Raw genomic sequence first — 17,913 nt, forward strand, 5'->3', positions numbered from 1 at the left:
CACCCCTCCCCTGCAGCCCTGACCAGCAAAGGCGGTTCTACACTAGAAGCCTAGGGCCAATTCTGACACCCCCCCTCGATCCTCTCCACAAACCTAATGACTCTTCCTCGACACGTTTACTGACTGTGCCCTCTTCCTCCTGCACTCCACTCGCCTTGGTCCTCGTCCTCTCCAGGTCACTGCAAGGGCCTCCTGACCAGCACTCCTCGGCCCATCCTTGCTCCCCTCAGCCTCACCTGGCCTGGCCGCCGGTCAGCACGCTCACAGGTCAGCTATGGGAGCCCCCTGGCGGCTCTTGGGACCTCCAGGTGAGTCCTCACCCCGGCAGTGGCGACCTGACCCCTTCCCACTTGGCCCCTGGCCATGGCTCCCTCTTCAGACCCACCCCACACCTGCCTCCCCTGAAGCTCGAGGTCACAGTTCTCCAGTTAGACCACTTGCCCTCCTGGCAAACGTGTCAGTCGGCTCACACTGTTCCTTGGCCTGATAACCCCTTCCGGTTCCCACAGGCGAAGACACGCAGACCTCACCTGCTCAGGGAAGACTCCCCGGCTTCTCCAGGCAGAAGCCGTCCCTTCCCCTACTCGGCTCCAGGGCTTCCCTGAGCCATGGGACAGGCGTTTTCTTCTGTGCTCACTGGTTTTCTCCTTTACCTTTGCATCCTTGGGCACAGCACAGAAAAGGTGCTAACAGGTGCTTGCTGACAGAATGTGCAGAGCAGAGCAGAGGCAGGAAAACCAGAGGAGGGCGTGGCAGAGAAACACACACTCAGAAGTTGGCAGTGGCAAAAGCACAGGGTAGCAGATTCTGGAGAAGACTGAGACGGGCTTCTGCGGAGATAGGGAGCAGGACGCCGGTGCCAAGCATCTGGTGTCTACTGGACGCAGCAACCACTGGAGATGTGTGTCCAAGTGACTGCAAAGGTCACCCAAGAGGTTCCTGCCCTTGTGCCCCTAGGAAGACAGGTGCCAGTGCGTACCTGGGGTGCACTGTCCACAGTAAGTGCGGGGCGGGAAGCTGGGGAGCTCACCAGTATCTCAGAGTGGGAACGAGATAAACAGGCTATCACACAATTTTAAAAGGCAAATTAAATCAAAAGGTTGAGATGGCTGTACCCTTGTTCACTTAGAAAATTCTCCCCCACAACGGTGGCCTTGCGCAGATGAGCGAGCTTTCACCATAATGGGAGTTTTGTTATGACACAAGAAGAGCATGAGACGAGCAATCAGAAGGGGGTTCTGGCAGCAGCCCTACCCACCAGTCCTGTGACCTGCTCGCCCCACAGACCTCCATTTCAGAGGAGTAACCCGAGGCTCGAGACACTGGTTACTGCCTGCCCTCCACAAGGGATGTGGAGGGGCTGTGGGAGGGTTTGCATGAAAGGGAATGAAAACTGCAAAGCGAGACACCGTGTCTGCAACTACGTACTAGTAATTTCACACCATCTATATACTCTTCACCAATTCTGGTCTGGTCGTTACCTAACGTTTATTGATGCTATTTCTGCAATCTTGTTTCCATGGATAAAAGGCAACACGTCAAATAAGCATATTTAACAAACTATATAAGCTAAATGATTGATGTTCTATAAACAAGTTATATAATATAAAGCCATGAAAGCGTTTCAACACTATTATAAATATGGAAAAGTGTTATTAGGATTTTACCTCCAGAAATGCAAGAAGTTTTGTTATAAACATCTACTTAGATTCCCCAATGGAAAATTTAAAAGTAAACACTTAAAAAAAAATCAAATGATAAAACATGTTTGAGTGCACAGCTCTCATAACTATGAGACAAGTTCTATCTCCATGCCCATTTTAGAGATGAGGACACCAAGGCACGGAGAAGTGAGGAGGTCTCCAGGTCACAGAGGCAGCAAATGGTAGAGCCCCCTTTCAAAATCAAGCAGTCTATCCCTCTAGCATGAGCCTTCTGGCACAAGACTATTTTGTCTATCATTTCTCAAGTGCTTCTGTAAAGAAGCCGCTGTGTTCCGGAAAACTGGGAAAGCCCTACTTTCTGTGCTCCTGCTGCGACCTGGGTTTACTTCTATGAAGTTACGCTGCTGACAGTTTCACTGATCGGCTCCCTCACCAGGACCTGAGCCTTCTGGAGGCAAGCACCACACATCCTCGTCTTCCTGCCCCCAGTGAGTTCTGAATGCAAGGGCAGTGTTTGCCTCCAATTAACACCGTGCCCATGGCCTGGGGAATGGTCTTAAAAGAAACTTTAAAGCAATACCAGCAAAAGAACCAAGCTTCACGGGGTGAAATTATCTGGAAAGCGTTATTTCTCCTCCTCCCCTCCTGGAGAAAGGTCCAGCTTAAGGGCGTAGGATCCTCCCCCTGAACGCCAGGTACTGTGCAGAGGTTCATAAAATTCTCACAACTCTCAGAGCGAAAGAGAGCGTCCACATTTTGCAAATGAAAGAATCCAAAGCTCACAGAGGTTAGGTGTCTTGTCCAATGTCACTGAAAAGCCAAGGGCAGCCTGTGATGACAGCTGAGATCTGACTGCGCTCCACGTCCAGTGCACTCTGGCGGGACCATACTCATCACCCACCTGCCTGACCATCATTGAGAGACGAGGACCGAGCCCCGATGTGGCTTTAACCTGTCAGGAGGAGCCCTGGGACCCACACCGGGGAGGGGGATTCTGCTGCCCTGCGCCGGAGCTAAGGTAGCCTTGCCGCTCTGTCTGGCCCTCACCGTTTCCAGGCCAGGACATAATCTGCAGGTTGCTACCCAGCCTTCTGTTCCAAACCCTAGCTGGCCTTCAGGGCTTTTGTTGATTGTTGCTGTTGTTTTAAACGTTGTTCTCCCGCATTCTGCAGACTTACCTGAACTCACTTGGCCTGGGATTCTGGGACCAGTGCCTGGCTAATTATTTAGGAAGGCTTCCGCTGCTCTTTGACCTGTGGGGGCCACTCTTTTTAAGAACGGGGCTAGTTGAGTGTACTTAACTTTTTCTACACCGTGGTGAGCATTTCACTCCTTCTGAGCAAGAGTCGCTTTCATTTGTTATGTCAAACATCTGTCTTTATCGTTTAAGGGCGAATTATTTTCCAAAATAAAACAATTCAGCCGTTTATTTTCTGAATACTGTCTGAACTTTTCATATGCCAACTAATTTTATCCAGTCCTCACCAAGAAGAAATATCATTCAGTAAGTCTTTGAAAAACAGAAGTATTTTCCTATTTAATTATAATATAAAAAGGACCTTCTACATTCAAATAAGTATGTCTTGCCAACTGTGAGTATTTAATACCAGGAAAATAATACCAGTCATAAATCCAAATCAATTCCTCCAGAGTATTTTTAATCAATATTCATCTACCACAGAATTGCCTGGTGATCCAGTATCTTAAATTGAGAAGAAATACAGTATAAATTGCTTCTTCCTCATCCTTAAACGAAGAAATATTATGTTTAATTATCTCCTTAGAAAGCTTGTTTTAGACATAAGTGCCCAGAACAAAAAAGTATTAATTCAAAGTAATGAGTAATCATAAATACATTTACATGTTCTGTAATGTCTAAATATATCTTTCTGAAAATAGCACTGAGCGTTAAAAAAAATTGGAAAGTTATATTGGTTAACTGTTAGGAAAATACTACGAAACATGCAAATCTCCAGTCTTAATGTAAAACTTTAATAGACTTTACTAAAGTTACACTAAAATATTAATTCTAAGTTTATTACACAAATAATAATAATATTGCACACCCTTGTACAAGGCCAAGTAGGAATCAATACAACGGCAATTTTGCTTTCTTAGGTCAAATATAATAAAGATATCATTCAAGCTTTTAAGGCCCTTGAACTATGTATAAATAGTCTCATTTAGGGAGGTAAAGAGCAGGTAGCATATTCAAAAATTAATAGATGGAAAACAGATACAAAAAATGTAGTGTCTTTTTCCAAGGTCACATGGTTACAAACAGTCAAGGACTAAAATGGGAACAGAATATCCCTAATCTGACAGTCAGTGCGACACAGCCTTCCAAAGACCTCTTTTACTCAAGTAGCCCCCACAGTGAGCCACGAACGAGCTGAGGATAAACTAGGTTGAAGTTTAACATTTTTAAAAAAGCCAAGATATCGAGCCTCTCAGAGTTCAAGATAAATAACTTTTCATTGCTCGTTCACAGGTACCAGTTAAGTAAAGCAGGTGGGAATTTTTAAAGGACAGGAAGAGTTTGTCAGAACAGAAAAAGCCACTTTTACTTCATCTGACTCAGGGACAATTTCTCAGGTGATTTTACAATTATCTTATTTTCCTTTGTAAATGAGAAATTAATCTACTCCACAGCATACTTCTCAGAATCACAGCCTTTAATCATCCATCAGGATAAGTTTGGGGCCATATGGGTAACTAGGTACGGTATCCTACAGAGGATGGAGACTGGGTAAATGAAAACATATTTTAATAAAAATATGTTATCTGTAGGAAGAACTTAAATTTTCAATTACACAATTAACAGGACATAGGGAATGTGAACAGATAAAACTTTTGTCCCACTCGAAATCTTTCGTGGGAACTGCTAAAAAGGAGATCAGGTGGCTTTTCTGGGTTTTAGTCCCTCTTCTGGCCTCTGTTCATTCTCTTATGGAGATAAAGCAAGAGGGCTAAAATGCGTAGAGACAGAAGAGAAGCGGAAGGGACGGATAACAAGTTCAAGCCCTAGAGGTGAAGAGTCACCACTTAAAAATGAAAAAAATGAAAAGTGGCATCGGAAACCACACTATTCCCCCATTCCTGGCTTCGAGCTTCTTTGTTTTACAAGCAATATGCACCCCCATGCATACTCCAACTCCTGCATACTACAGGTATTGTTTCACCCTCACCGTGGGTAGGCGGTTTACTTATTTCACCCCTAGTCTTACTGTGAAGTCTCCAGTCACGAGAGCCAACTTCGATACTTCAGATACTAAACTACTGAGGAGTGGAGATATGAAACAGAGCCAAATGGATTAGGCAAGCCTAGAGCCTACAAAGCAACTCAACAACCGAACCAAGCCAAGAACACATTGCCTAATCCTGAGTCCAAAGTTGACTTGCTGGACCTAGATTCCCAAATGGCTTTACAGAAACTCTCCCCCCCTTGGACCTTCTACAGACGAGTGAAGTGGGGAACAAACACAGAAACATAATAATGTGCACTTACTACCTGGTCTCATGTCAGAAAGGACAATAGAAGCTGGCTGTATTTCTAAGAGTAAGAAGAAAAGATAGAAAAGACGAATCTGCAGTTTTTGATGACCTCATACGCGGCGTCCAAGACAGGTGACCACATTAAGGTGGCGGTGGAAAACACAGGGCCATCAGGAGGGAGAAGGAAATCAGGAATGATGAGGGGACGTCTGCTTCTAACTACGCTAAGGTTTAGGTACTAGCACCTGAGCAAAGTCAGCCTGCCGCCGGGCCAAGAGGGCGTTCAGAAAAGCAAGCAATGAGAAGAGTTTGAAAAGAGAAACAAAAAGAAAGCTCACCCTTGATGGAGATACATGGATAAGGCATATGCAGCTGTATATATACAATCTAACATTCATATATATTCTATAAGCCAACAAGGACAGGTATAAAGCAAACGCAGGCACCTCAAACACTATGTTTTGAATTATTTTACTTGGACTAATAGAGTTTGGATAATCACCTAATCTGTGTATTCGGGTATGGGGTCCTGGGCGGCTCGGACAAATCAACAAACACCTACATTATAAGAGCCCAAAGTTCGTTGGGAGAACTGATGAGGGGCACTTTGGAAGTAACTGATGCTTAAGGCCGCCAAGACGTTAAGATTATGACTTTCAGAAGGAAAGATAAAGGTTGCCCTAAGTTGGCGAGGGACTGAGGGAAGACTAGGGTGTCAGGAGCAGCACCAGAATATAAAAAGTGGACAAGTCACACCTTAAGCGCAGCACGGATTCAGGAAGCAGTGCTTCTCACATGACGCTAGGTGGTGCCACGCCAAGGCCCTCTGGCCCAGGCCAGCCGCCAGTGAAGTTTCCTAAATTCTGGACAGGAAGAGGAAGGAAAGGTCACAGGGCAGTGGAAGGGAGCGATGCTGGAGAGTCGGGGGGAGGCAGAAGCCGCTCAGCAGCCCAGGGTGTTGAAGAATGGTTGAAAGAGTTCTCATCTCCAGTGAGGACGCCCCGACCAGTGCGGCATCAGAGGAGAGGGCTGGTACCCGCAGTGGCAAGAGGTGTGGGTAGCGAGCAGAGAAGAGACAGGCCCCCCACCCCGGCCCCAGGAACAGACAAGGGGCTCACATGGAGGCCCAGACCCGACACTGGCTGGTGACTCCAGCTGACATATGCCTGGGATCCTCACCTGAGTACGGCTCCCCAAGAGCTGCTGCTGTGCTCTCTCCCCACACATGACTGACGCAATTGGGGAAATAAGGACTAGCCCAACAACTAAAGATGGACGCATGGCCCGATAATGACTTTCCGCACCTCTGGGTTTAAAAAGTCCAGCTTCAAACATGTTAAATAAAGCACACTCAGTAACCCACGCTGATGAAGAAGGCACGCAGCGTGAGGTCTACGGAGTCCACCGAACCAGGCATCCAGACCCGGAGCCGGAAAGGCCACGGGAGGGGTGCTAAGGGTTACTCCTGGGGCCCGACATCTGTGCTCAGCAAAAGGCTCCTAACGACTTCATTCTCTGCACATGCAAATGACAACAACAAAAGGCCTTTTAAAGATGTTAGCTTTCCTGAAACTCAGAAATATTCCAAAGAAATCATAGTGAAACCTGGCCACTTGTGTTTCTCTTTGCATCAGAGTGCTTTTAATTTTCAAGTCTAAGTAGACAGCTGAGAGATTTAATACTTGGTCTAACTTGGATCCTGCCAATTCAGAAAGTAAACACTCTCCCAAGCAAGTGTTTAACAGACAACTTAATCAAACAAAGTTGAGAATTTTTAAGTGGTTCATTGAAAAAGACAAAACAAGGCACAGTCTGTACTTAATTTTTCAAAGTTAAAGTCCTCTTCAAAATCTAACCTACTTTGGTTCTGATAATCAGGACCTCACCTGATCAGCCTCAAGGCACTTAAGCACACCCACATTTTCAATACCAAAGTACAACCGTCAGTGCAGGAAACCTTAGGACTTCAACATTTATTTGCATGAACCGCAGGAAACCACGGCTAATACAGCTCCTACGGTGCACCAGATGCAATTTTTTTAATGGGAAGAAATTTACTGGCGTTTCAGGTCCGTTGCTGTTCAAAATTCAAAGCTATCCCAGAATTAAAATGCTGTGATGACTCTACAGTCAATGAAACAGACATCTTAAAGTCTTTCCTTTTTATAAGCCTAATATACAACTGCAACATGACTAAAAATGCAACTTTAACATTTCTTCTAAAAGCAAAAATAAACTCCTATAAGCTGAAAGAAATAATATAACAACACGCCTAAAACCGATCATTAGAAGTATGATTCACAAGTGCATCTTACGCAGCCTTCCCCCCCCCTTAATTTTTAAAGTGGCTTAAGTTTCAGTTTAGGAAAAGTTCACAGGTAACATCTGCAGGAATACGAAATATTTATGTTCTGGGCAAAAGTACTGTACTTCACGGCCATTATCATCACACTGTCAGCTGCGAGGAACACCTGTGTGGAGGGCACGTTAACAGGTCTGTCGTGCTCAAGTTTGCTTAAAACACAGAACAAAAGTCACCTTGGCATGTCGATAATCAAGACATCAGCCGTGAGCTTCTCCGTTGTGAGCTCCCGGAGACGTGCGAGATGCTCGCCGACGTTGTCGAGCACGGGAGAACACCCTAGGCGTTTTGTTGTGTTTTTTAATAAAAGACTTTTTAAAAGCAGTCAAGTGACCCAGGAAGCAACTCCCGGGCCGCAGCCCCAGCTCTCGGACGCACCTGGCCCAGCCTGTGCGGTGGGGGCCCCGGCGCGGCGCGCGGACCCGCCCTGGGAGCTGTCAGCGGCCGCGGAGCCGCGGCATCCGCGGCATCCGCGGCGGGTCCGCGCGCCCACAGCCCGGCGGCCCCGGAGGCAGCGGCGGCGGCCGCGGAGCTCGCGGCCGGGAGTTCCCCCGGCGCCCCCCGCCGCCCTCCGCGCCCTCGCCGCGGCCTAGCGCCGCCCGCTCGCCTCACCTGCGCGGCTGCGGCGCCGCTCCCGCCGCCGGTCGCTCTCGTAGAAGCCCAGCGTCTCGGTGTGCTGAGGCGCCGGCGGGGGCCCGTGACCGCCGCCGCCCGGCTGCTCCGCCTCGCCCCGGCCGTCCCTCTCCGAGCCGTCCACGCCGCCACCGCCGCCTTCTCCCGGGGCGGCCGCGTCGCCGACGCCCGCCATGTTCCGAGCACAACAAACCGTCCCTACCGCCTCCCGCCAGCCTCCAGCCCGGCCTCCGCCTCCGGCCGGCCCCCTTCCCGCCTCGCCCCGCCCCTCGCCGGAGCCCGGGCCGCCGCCGCTGCCGCTGCTGCTGCCGCCGCCATCCGCGGCCCGCCGGCCGGCGCGCGCCATTGGCGTCAGCGGCGCGTGCGAGGCCGCCGCTGCCGCCGCCGCTGCCACGGCCGCCGCCATTTTCTTCCTGCCTTCGCCGTGACGCGCGATGGCTTCTCGCGCCGCGCCGGGGTCCGCCGCCCGGGACCCCGCGCCGGACTCCATGCCGCCGGGCCGCGCGGCCGGGGAGAGCGAGCGCCTCCGGGGCTCGGGTCGGGGGCCCGGCGGGAGCGGGCCGAGCGTGGCGGCGGCGACGGGCGGAGGGTCGGCCGAGGAGCCTCGGGGCGGTGGCCTCTGCGCCCGCTGCCCGCCGTCTGCGAGGTGGCCGGTCGCTCGCACCGGGCTCCTTTTGCAGGCTCGGTGCCCGGAGTGCGCCGGCGCCGCCCGCCCGGTCTTGGCATCGCTTGCGCGGCCGCGGCGCTGAGGGCCGGGCTCCAGATCCCCGACCCCCGCGAGGCCCGGCCCCATAGGTCCGCTATTTGGGCTCCATCTCTTCTGCATAGTTACGATCGCCCGTCACATTCCCTGGCCTCTGGATTTCCGTTGACAGTTTCCAAAGCACTTGGGCCCGAAGGAGCCCGGGGATGCTGCCCAACAGGTGGGGGCGCGAAGGGGACGCGACGGGCCCAGGGCTCAGCCCGAGGAGCGAGGTGCTTTGGTGCTTTATACGATGTCCGCGCCCGGGAACATACTAAACTGTCTTTCGGCATTAAGGGCATTAAGGTTAGGAGATGGCTCTTGGCCGCCGCCGCGGTGGCCGCCGCGGTGCCCTTGCTCCATCACCTGGGCGACTGCTTTACTTACGACCGTCTTTTGCAGCTCTGGCGTGTGACTCCGCACCGAGCGCAGTGTGGAGACCACGGCGGCCGCAGGGCTCGTGGGAGTGAAGATGCCAGGGGGTTGGGGAAAGGAGCCGGGCGCTCCATTTAGGGAGACTTTGACAGGTCGACTTCTCGTCTACCAACTTCACCTGTGCCTCTGGTACCCTTTGATGAGCAGAAGGAAAGCTGGAATTCTTCCCTTAACTTTATGGTGCCTGGGAATTTCCTTAGACCTCAACTTGAGAGCCAGATATAAATGGGTTGGGCAGAGCAAAACTGCCCCGGTGTTGTTTCATCAGAAACCTTGAGCGTTCTGTTGTCACTAGCAGGTACCTAACTGGTTGCACACTCCCAGCAAACTCAAAACAGAGCGGGCTGTTTGCGGCACCAGGCGGAAGGCAGCCACCTAACAGGCTGAGAGCAGCCTAAGAGGCAGAGACCAGGGCCCAAGGTGGACCAAAAAGGCCCCCAGACTGGGAACTGACGTTTGAAAGGAGAAACTAACGCTTTTGGAACATCCTTGTCCCTCTTCGTAGGGTGGAACAGTTCTGAGGATTACTTTTCTAAATATTCCTGTGACTATGAAATTTTCCTTTTTGGTTATATTTGGACAAAACTGAGTCTTAACCACTCAAATACAAATGCTCTGGTCAAATCGTCACAATCATCTTGAGAATCAAAAGGCACTGAAAATGTTATGGCCTTTAAGATCCCTTGCAGCTCAATTCTATTATTCTCTGATCTTTTGTAGCATAAAACCCTCCCATTATTTACTGATTGTCCCGGAGGAAGTAGGATTTTATTGCTTGTTTATGTCAGTTCCCAATTACTTTCTGTCTCACCACATTTATTGGCTTATGGCCCCTGCTTTTAACTCAACAGGAGCTGGAAGGGAAGGCATTTAAAATTGTTTGCTAAGGCAGCCAGTTGTAGGAATGGATTTCTCTCATTTTCTTTATGGGCCTGAGAAGAGCACAGTGTTCCAAAGTCAGTACCTGTTCTTTAAAATAGCAAAGAGAGGGCTGGAGCACTGTGTCCAGGCCAGCATTTGAGGGTGTTACAGCAGAGGAGCAAAGCAGAAATGGGAAAGCTGAAAGTCTTGTGGCTTTTCACCTGTTAGGTCTTCTCATTGGAGCTACGTTATTTTATCTGACACTCCGTGAAACCGCAGTTTCAAACCGACCCATGATGAAGTCAAATGTACTAAAAAAAAGCATTTTTGAAACAAACATTAATATAAATAATTTTTTTCAATTAACCCTATTCTTTCCTTGTCTAGGTATTGATAATTAGATAATCAATTATCAATGTTAGATAATCGAGTCTTTTATTATATATGGAAAGCTCTTTTCTTTAATTCAATTAGAGTAATTACTGCAAATTAATCCAGAATACAGGAAAGGGTTCTATCACAAATGTATTCTAAATCATCAAAATGTTAAGTTACAAATAATCTTTGGAAATAGAACCAACAGTTCTCTGAGGAAAATAAATAGAGCTTAAAATATCATAATGTTCTTTATGTCAGTTGTAAAATGAAAATATAAACAGATTTATAATGCCAACTTTAGAAAAAAATATGAGTAGTTCAAAAACATGACAATCCTCATGATTAAAGAGATATCAGATAAGATTCTGAGTTAAGTTTTAAGATAAAAACAGGATTTTGTTGACCGTCAGCTAAGGGATTGAACTTGAAACATTAATTCAGCAAACTGTGTTAAGTGTCACTGTACTAGCTGCTAGTGAAAGAAATAATTCATTGGTGGAAATAGTTTCAGTAGAGGAAAGCGATGAGCAAGAATGAGAAACTAAGAAGAGTCTCATGTAAACAATACAGAAGAAAAAAATTCAGTGAGTTAAACTTTTCTTACGTGGTATATGTATACAAATTATTTTGTTATATATGTAATAACTATATAAATTCAATTAAGAGTTTGTAAAATTGCTACATATATTCTTAGTTAAAGAAATTGAATATTCTTTACGTTGTGGTAGCATCTATTTTGTAGCTATTGTATTTTGAAAATAGCAAAACACAAACTGGCATTTTTAAAAAGACTCAAAATTGGATGAGTAGTGTATATAATTAAAAACTAAATCACATCATTACATATTTTAGTAATTCAAGATTTAATAATTGTGATTTTGTGACTGAACGAATCACCTCGAACCCATTGTGTATGAATCATGGATTCAAGCTCCAAAAATTATCTTCTGAAGCCTATAAACTCTGGTTCTCAGTGTCTTTCACTGGTCAGTGTGGGACCCATGCTACAATAGGAGCTGAAAAAAATGATTTCCTCCTTCTTCTTTAGTGCTAACTTTGAATGCTTCCTTTTGTTTAGACAGGTTTTCAACTACAAAGCAGTTGATCTCTTGATAGCATTTCTAGTATATTGCTCCCTAAAATGTTTGAAAATATATATTTATATGTATATATTTATATATATACATAAATTAACTATGTTTAAATTATATACTTTTCCTGAGTAACAAAGACATCAGGTACTTTTCGAAAGGACCCTGATCGAGAGAAGGGCTGGACCCCCTAACTCTCCAGTGATAGCATCTTCTGACCTAAGGTCACACCTGTGACCTCTCTATCCTTCATTTTCCCCACTAGAATACCCTGATGGCTTCTTCCAGAGTCTTGTGATAAAATCCTTACAAACCTTTTTCGGATTCTTGGACCCTTGGTTAAAAAAAAAATCTAGATATTTGCCTATACTATGAAGATTTGTAGAAAACTGTGAAATCCTTAATTACAGAACGGCTTGATAATTGGCTCTAAAATTTGAATTCAGGGAATTCAAACATAGTAACTTTATTGATAACTCATCAAAGATGTGTCATCTTTGATGTACCTCCTTTATGACTGATGCATTAGTTCTTTTATCCTTTTCTTCTTAAAAAACTTTACTGAAGTAGTCGGCGTACAATGCTGTGTTAATTTCTGCGCTACGGCAATGTCATTCAGTTATGCAATTGATATTCTTTTTCATATTATTTTCCATGATGGTCCATCACAGGAGATTGAATATATTCCCCTGTGCTATACGGTAGGGTCTTGTTGTTTAGCCACCCTACATAAAATTAAAGTCTGATGCATGAGATCTTCATCCCTTTGCATGAGGAGAACTGATGGTTCCTGCTGCACTTTCCATTCCTCACCCCAGGACTCTGTGTTTCTGAGTATTTTTTACCAATTTCCCATATCAGACCCATGCATGCCTAAGTCTAAGACACCCCTGGAAGGTGGCATTTCACAGCACAAAAACAGTATTTGACATGATTACTGTGGTACTGTTAATTGTGGTGGTATAGATTCAACCACTGAATAGAGTACAGTTTAAATGAATTCTGTATTCCTCAGTTGAAAATTTATTTCAGCAATACATGACTTCCGTTTTCTAACCCATAAACACCGTGTGTCCACTTCACAAAATGTGGTGCTGCATTTAATTCATTCACCATTGTCTTCAAAGGGAAAACTATGAATTGATTTTTTTTTTAATCCTAACAGCTTTGCAACTGATGTTCTAAAGAAATAAAATATACTGTGGAGCCCAGAGCAAGTCTTTGCAGTAAATTTATGTGAGTTTATTGACCCTCTGCGTTTCAGTAATGATTTTTTCTATCTTCAACAATGATTTTTGGACTGATACTTATTATGTTTTATCCTGTCTGGGCTTTATTCCATGGGTTTTTAAAGGACATCAACTCAGTTTGTTTCTGAAAGATGTAGCACAAATTGAATAATGTGCCTTTGATTCTAATGTACCTGTTACAACTTAACTAAAATGATCATGAGCAAAATCTTATTTCTAAAAGCACTTCTCTGGCACAAAAATGTAGGACTGAAACCATTTTGAACAAGACCTATTTAAAATTGTATTTTGTTATAAGAGCTATTATATAAAAGATATTCTGTTCCGAAGACCAAAAAGTAGGTTCTGTTTATGTAATAAAAGTGTATGAACATAAATCCATGCTGTATTGGCTAATTGGCTTTTTATTCATGATCAGATAAAAGATTTGTCTCGTGTTAATTTAATTTAATTTTATTTTTATTTTTGTCTTTTTTGTCTTTTTAGGGCTGAACCTGCAGCATATGGAGGTTCCCAGGCTAGGGGTCAAATCTGAGCTGTTGCTGCCGGCCTTTGCCAGAGCCACAGCAACGCCAGATCTGAGCCTCGTCTGTGACCTACACCACAGCTCACGGCAATGCAGGATCCTTAACCCACTGAGGGAGGCCAGAGATCAAACCTGAAACCTCATGGTTCCTAGTCGGATTTTTTTCCACTGTGCCATGACGGAAACTCCTATATTAATTTTCAATTTCTTGAAAATTCCAAAATACCAAGACCATGGTGATGGCTTAGCAAGCTTTCCAGTCCAGACTTCTGTCTTTGAGGAGAAAGACCATTGTTTATTTCTCATCATCCTCATTAAAAAAAAAAAAAAAAAAAGTGCCCTGTTTAGAATGGTCTTAATCATTCAGTCAGTTAATTAGCAAGAATCCATTTGTATACTGAACTCAGATTTTCCAGTGAATTTGCTGATAGCTGTCAAAATCCTTCATTGTAATTCCCGCTGGCAAGGGCTATGGTTTTAGGATGCATGTGGTAGAAAAGATTTTATCATTTGATTCATGTCGCTAGCCCTTTCGGATTTTGCCTTTCAGTATTTTTTATTCTCCTGTTTTCATTATTCCTTGGTGGCATGTTCTTTATTGCTCCTTCTAGCTACTTATCAGGTAGTAGTTTGTGGTCAGAAGCTTTTACATGCGATTTAGGATAACTTTTTACTTCTGCTGTTTCTAGCTGCACTTTCTGGCCTTAAAATAATGAAGTAATATTCCTCTTTACTTCTATGCCCTTTGAGTCTTTCTCGGCTGTGATCATGCACTCCTACCCTTGTAATTAGCTTCCATTCTGCTCATGACTCAGTGTTTCCATTCTAATATTTTTTCTATTTCTCCTTATTGTTTCAGCAGTAGTTAAAAGTGAATGTACTCCCCGGGTCTTAAAAAAATGTGTTTAAATTTTCTCTCTTCTTGTATAGACCTAAGTATTTATCTCTCTTTTGTCTTTGATACCCAAGTGTATTGCAAATGCCTGATAGATTTTCAGATTCCTAAAATAAACCCCCCTCTTTTTTTTAATTTCTGCTGTCCAGATTTTAGAAATTTGAGTTCAAGGCCTTGGATTTTCACATTGCTCTTTTATAAGCATTTGTTGTAGTCTCCTTGTCTTTTCAGTATTGTCAGTTGATGTTGATACGTAAAATTCTTTTGTTGTTTCTGAAATTTTCTAATTTAGTATCAATTTCAAATAGTAAACAACTTTTCCTTCTTATCTTCCATATGGATGCTTAACGAATACTGTAACTTAAGTGTACAGTTTCATGGAGGAGAAAAGTACTGTGGCTAATTTTTCAAAATAGCAATAAAAAGAAAACATGTATTGTGGCTTTAGCAAACATTATTTTTCTTGGGACAGTTTTATCCTCCTAATTATGCTTAGCCTAAGCTGATACTAACATTAATTCACATTCCCTTGAGCATATGCCCACCGATGGCAGATATACGCTGGGTTTACAAATATGGAATGGATAACTCGCACATAAATATTTGATTGCTAAGGAAACTGAGGCTAAATCTGGTGCTGATTGTTATTTATCATCACTTTACTTTGACTCTGACCTTTTATCCATCTACTTAGCTCTGTAATAACACCAAGTGTATAAATAAAAATTCATTTCCAGTGCTGCAAACCATTTTAAATTCTTCAATTTTAATTTTTATTATACTGGAACTTATGATCTGACATGGTTAGCTCGATATCCTCTTTCTGGACAATATCAGGTCTCGTACAATTTGATTTTATTTTTACAAGCTTGTTCTACTCTTTCACAGTTTCTAGTTTATCTTAATGCAGACAATAAAATCAATCTTGTATTAAGTAATTAGTTTCAAAAATATGTTGATTCCACTGAGTTTGGGCAACTTAATGTTCACTCTAAATCTTCTGCCATTTATTTTCCTCTAACATTTTAATAACGTCCCATAGAGAAAACCTAATTGGTATGATATGGTCTCTTCGCTAGTATTTTATAGACAGTGTTCTGTTTTATGGGAAGTAATATAATTGGCTTCTCCTTTGAAAGCAAATAATCTCTGTATTTGTAAGGATTCTAAGGATGTATTTTTTTTTCTTTCTTTTTTCTTTTTTCTATTTTTTTTTTTAAGGGCTGCACCCACTGCATATGGAGGTTCCCAGGCCAGTGGTCAAATCAGAGCTACAGCTGCCAGCCTGCACCACAGCCACAGCAACGCAGGATCCTCACTTGGCAACGGCAACACCAGCGCCAGATCCTTAACCCACTGAGCGAGGCCAGGGATCAAACCCACAACCTCATGGTTCCTAGTTGGATTCATTTCCGCTGTGCCACAGTGGGAACTCCTGTAAGGATGTATTTTTTAAAATAATGTATTGGCAAGGGTTTTTTTCTTCTAAGTGTAATTTTTTTAACTAAATTTTCAGAAAGGCTGTGTCCGTTAACTCTTAAGGGACTTGGATAAACACACAGGTGGATTCACCCATGCAAACATTTATTTCTAGCTAACGGATGGTTTTCTCAACAGTCGGAATTTTTTTTTTTTTTTTTTTTTGCTTCTGTGCCAAAGTGTGTAACATATTTGTTTGGGACTAAATGCTACAATGTAATATCAGGAGATGGCAGTAGGCTGGAAAAGGTCTTCAGATAGAGAGACAGCAGATTAAATGAGAAAGCAATCAATTTGGAGCCAGGAGGTCTGGGTCAGGATTCTGTGCTGCCACTTACTCATCATGATAAGCTCTGGCCCTTAGTTCCCTGATCCGCACAGCAGAGGATGGGAAAGGTTGTCTGCGGGTTCTAGAATTACGAGATTTTAGGTACCTTATGAGGGTACTTGAGGATGAAGTTAAACGTTGACTTGTAATATTATTTTTCTTCTGATGAACTCAAGTTCCCTATTCCAAATTATAAGGTTTATCCTAAATTGCTTACCCTCAATCAACAGACTTAAGTGTTTTTTATTCAGCACACATTCATTGAATGTTTTTTATGTGTCAGGTAACTATACAAAACCCTAGAATAATAAAAATAAATGAGACGTGTTTCCTGTCCGCAAGTAATTAGGATGCCATGTGATCAATGTCGCAGTAGAGGAAGGGATGACGTGCCATGGTTCCAAGGGGAGACGAGTAATTCCATGTGGGGAGCCAGACAGCTCAGAAGGAAGTGGCATTTGAACAGGTCCTGGAAGATGTGTTCGCCAGAAGGAGGTAACTAACAGGACCCTCAGGCAGATGGAGGAGCATGTGCTGAGTCAGAGAGTTAGGGAGATGCATCGTGTTTGAGTAGAGCTTCAGGACCGAGTTAAGCTTTCCAGGGCTAAACACAGGGAACAAACGGTGGAAGAGGCAGAGCATTGACCAGACAGGAATAGGGACGAGATGTCTGGAAGGGGGATGAGGGATTAGGGGGTTAACATGTTGCTAACACTACCTTGGGCCTTCTTGACAAGTGGACGAATAATTCCTCGTGTTTTTGAGCCTCCTATATACTGAGATTCGCTTGCACTCCTACCCAGCTATTAAGCAGAACAATCAGAAAGTCAGTCTTTGTTTATTGGGCATTTACCCCTTACTAGGCCTTATTCTCAACATCCAAGGTTTACCAACATCAAATTTTTTTTTTTCTGAAAATTGATCTCAGTCTAACGTTTGTAGAACAAACCTCATAAAAATTTTTTTTGGCTATAAGGCGAAGGAGTAGGTTTTTAACAGGAAATCACAGATACATTTTTAATGGTAAACAATACCTTCTTCACATCTAGAATATCGCATTTCACCTCAAAATCCCACATCAAATCATTTCATCTATCGAAAGGGCAAAATGGGATGATGGCTTGGAAGCTGCTTTTCTGAAAACTTTAAGGTTCTAGATTATTTTGAATAATTATAGCTATTGGAGAGAATACACTATTAAAATTTATGTCTCAGTCTCAGCCCCCCCCCCCCCCAATTATGGGGCAGGATGGGAACTGTATGTCAACTTGGAATCAGACTGTTTTGAGCCATTTAATTTAGACACTTATTGTTTTAATATAAGCACTTTTGCTTTGGCAGTCAGCATACAATCTTAATTAGCACTTGGAACACAGCAGAATAGGTTGATGAGGTAGACGACACAGAGAAATATGTTCATAATGGCCTGCCTGGGGACTCTGGCAGCAACCAGGGAAGGCGCTTCCAGCATAATGCTCAAGGCTTCTGAGAAATCATCTTCACTGGCACTTACACTGTTATACATTTAATCACTTCAGTGTTTTGAACTGTCAAAATATTGGCATGAGTTGCTTTGTCATCTGAACTACACTCAGAGAGAATATTAATTTCTTAAGGTTATTCTGATGCAGCAACTGATAGATGAGAAAACTAAACTCATTTTCTACATCTGCCCAGGGTTCATTTCCCAACTTTGCTGGTCAAACTCTTACTCATCCTTTAAACCCTAGTTGGAATATCCCCCCTCATATCTCTCCTAACCTCCTTTTCCCCC

At 44.1% G+C, this 17,913-nt stretch overlaps 2 protein-coding genes across 3 annotated transcripts in view; both read right to left on the reverse strand.

Moving 5' to 3' along the window:
• TAPT1 (transmembrane anterior posterior transformation 1) overlaps positions 1-8,365 on the reverse strand; it is a 48,740-nt gene extending 40,375 nt beyond the window's left edge. The window contains exon 1 of one of the 2 annotated variants that reach the window (XM_047798087.1): positions 8,134-8,365. In XM_047798087.1, coding sequence (XP_047654043.1) covers positions 8,134-8,329 — 196 coding nt within the window. In that variant the 5' untranslated portion in view covers positions 8,330-8,365. The remainder of the gene's footprint in view (positions 1-8,133) is intronic. The other variant, XM_047798086.1, reaches the window with a different exon arrangement.
• On the reverse strand, positions 8,353-9,718 carry LOC125137370 (translation initiation factor IF-2-like). Its single transcript, XM_047798089.1, has 2 exons — positions 8,434-9,718; positions 8,353-8,402 (listed from the first exon to the last, which is right to left on the reverse strand). Exons 1-2 carry the CDS (start codon positions 8,978-8,980, stop codon positions 8,353-8,355), a joined length of 597 nt encoding a protein of 198 aa, XP_047654045.1. The 5' UTR covers positions 8,981-9,718.
• Positions 9,719-17,913: the final 8,195 nt, after the last annotated feature.

The sequence above is a fragment of the Phacochoerus africanus genome, chromosome 10 (genome assembly GCF_016906955.1).
Source record: "Phacochoerus africanus isolate WHEZ1 chromosome 10, ROS_Pafr_v1, whole genome shotgun sequence".
Lineage (NCBI taxonomy): Eukaryota > Metazoa > Chordata > Mammalia > Artiodactyla > Suidae > Phacochoerus > Phacochoerus africanus.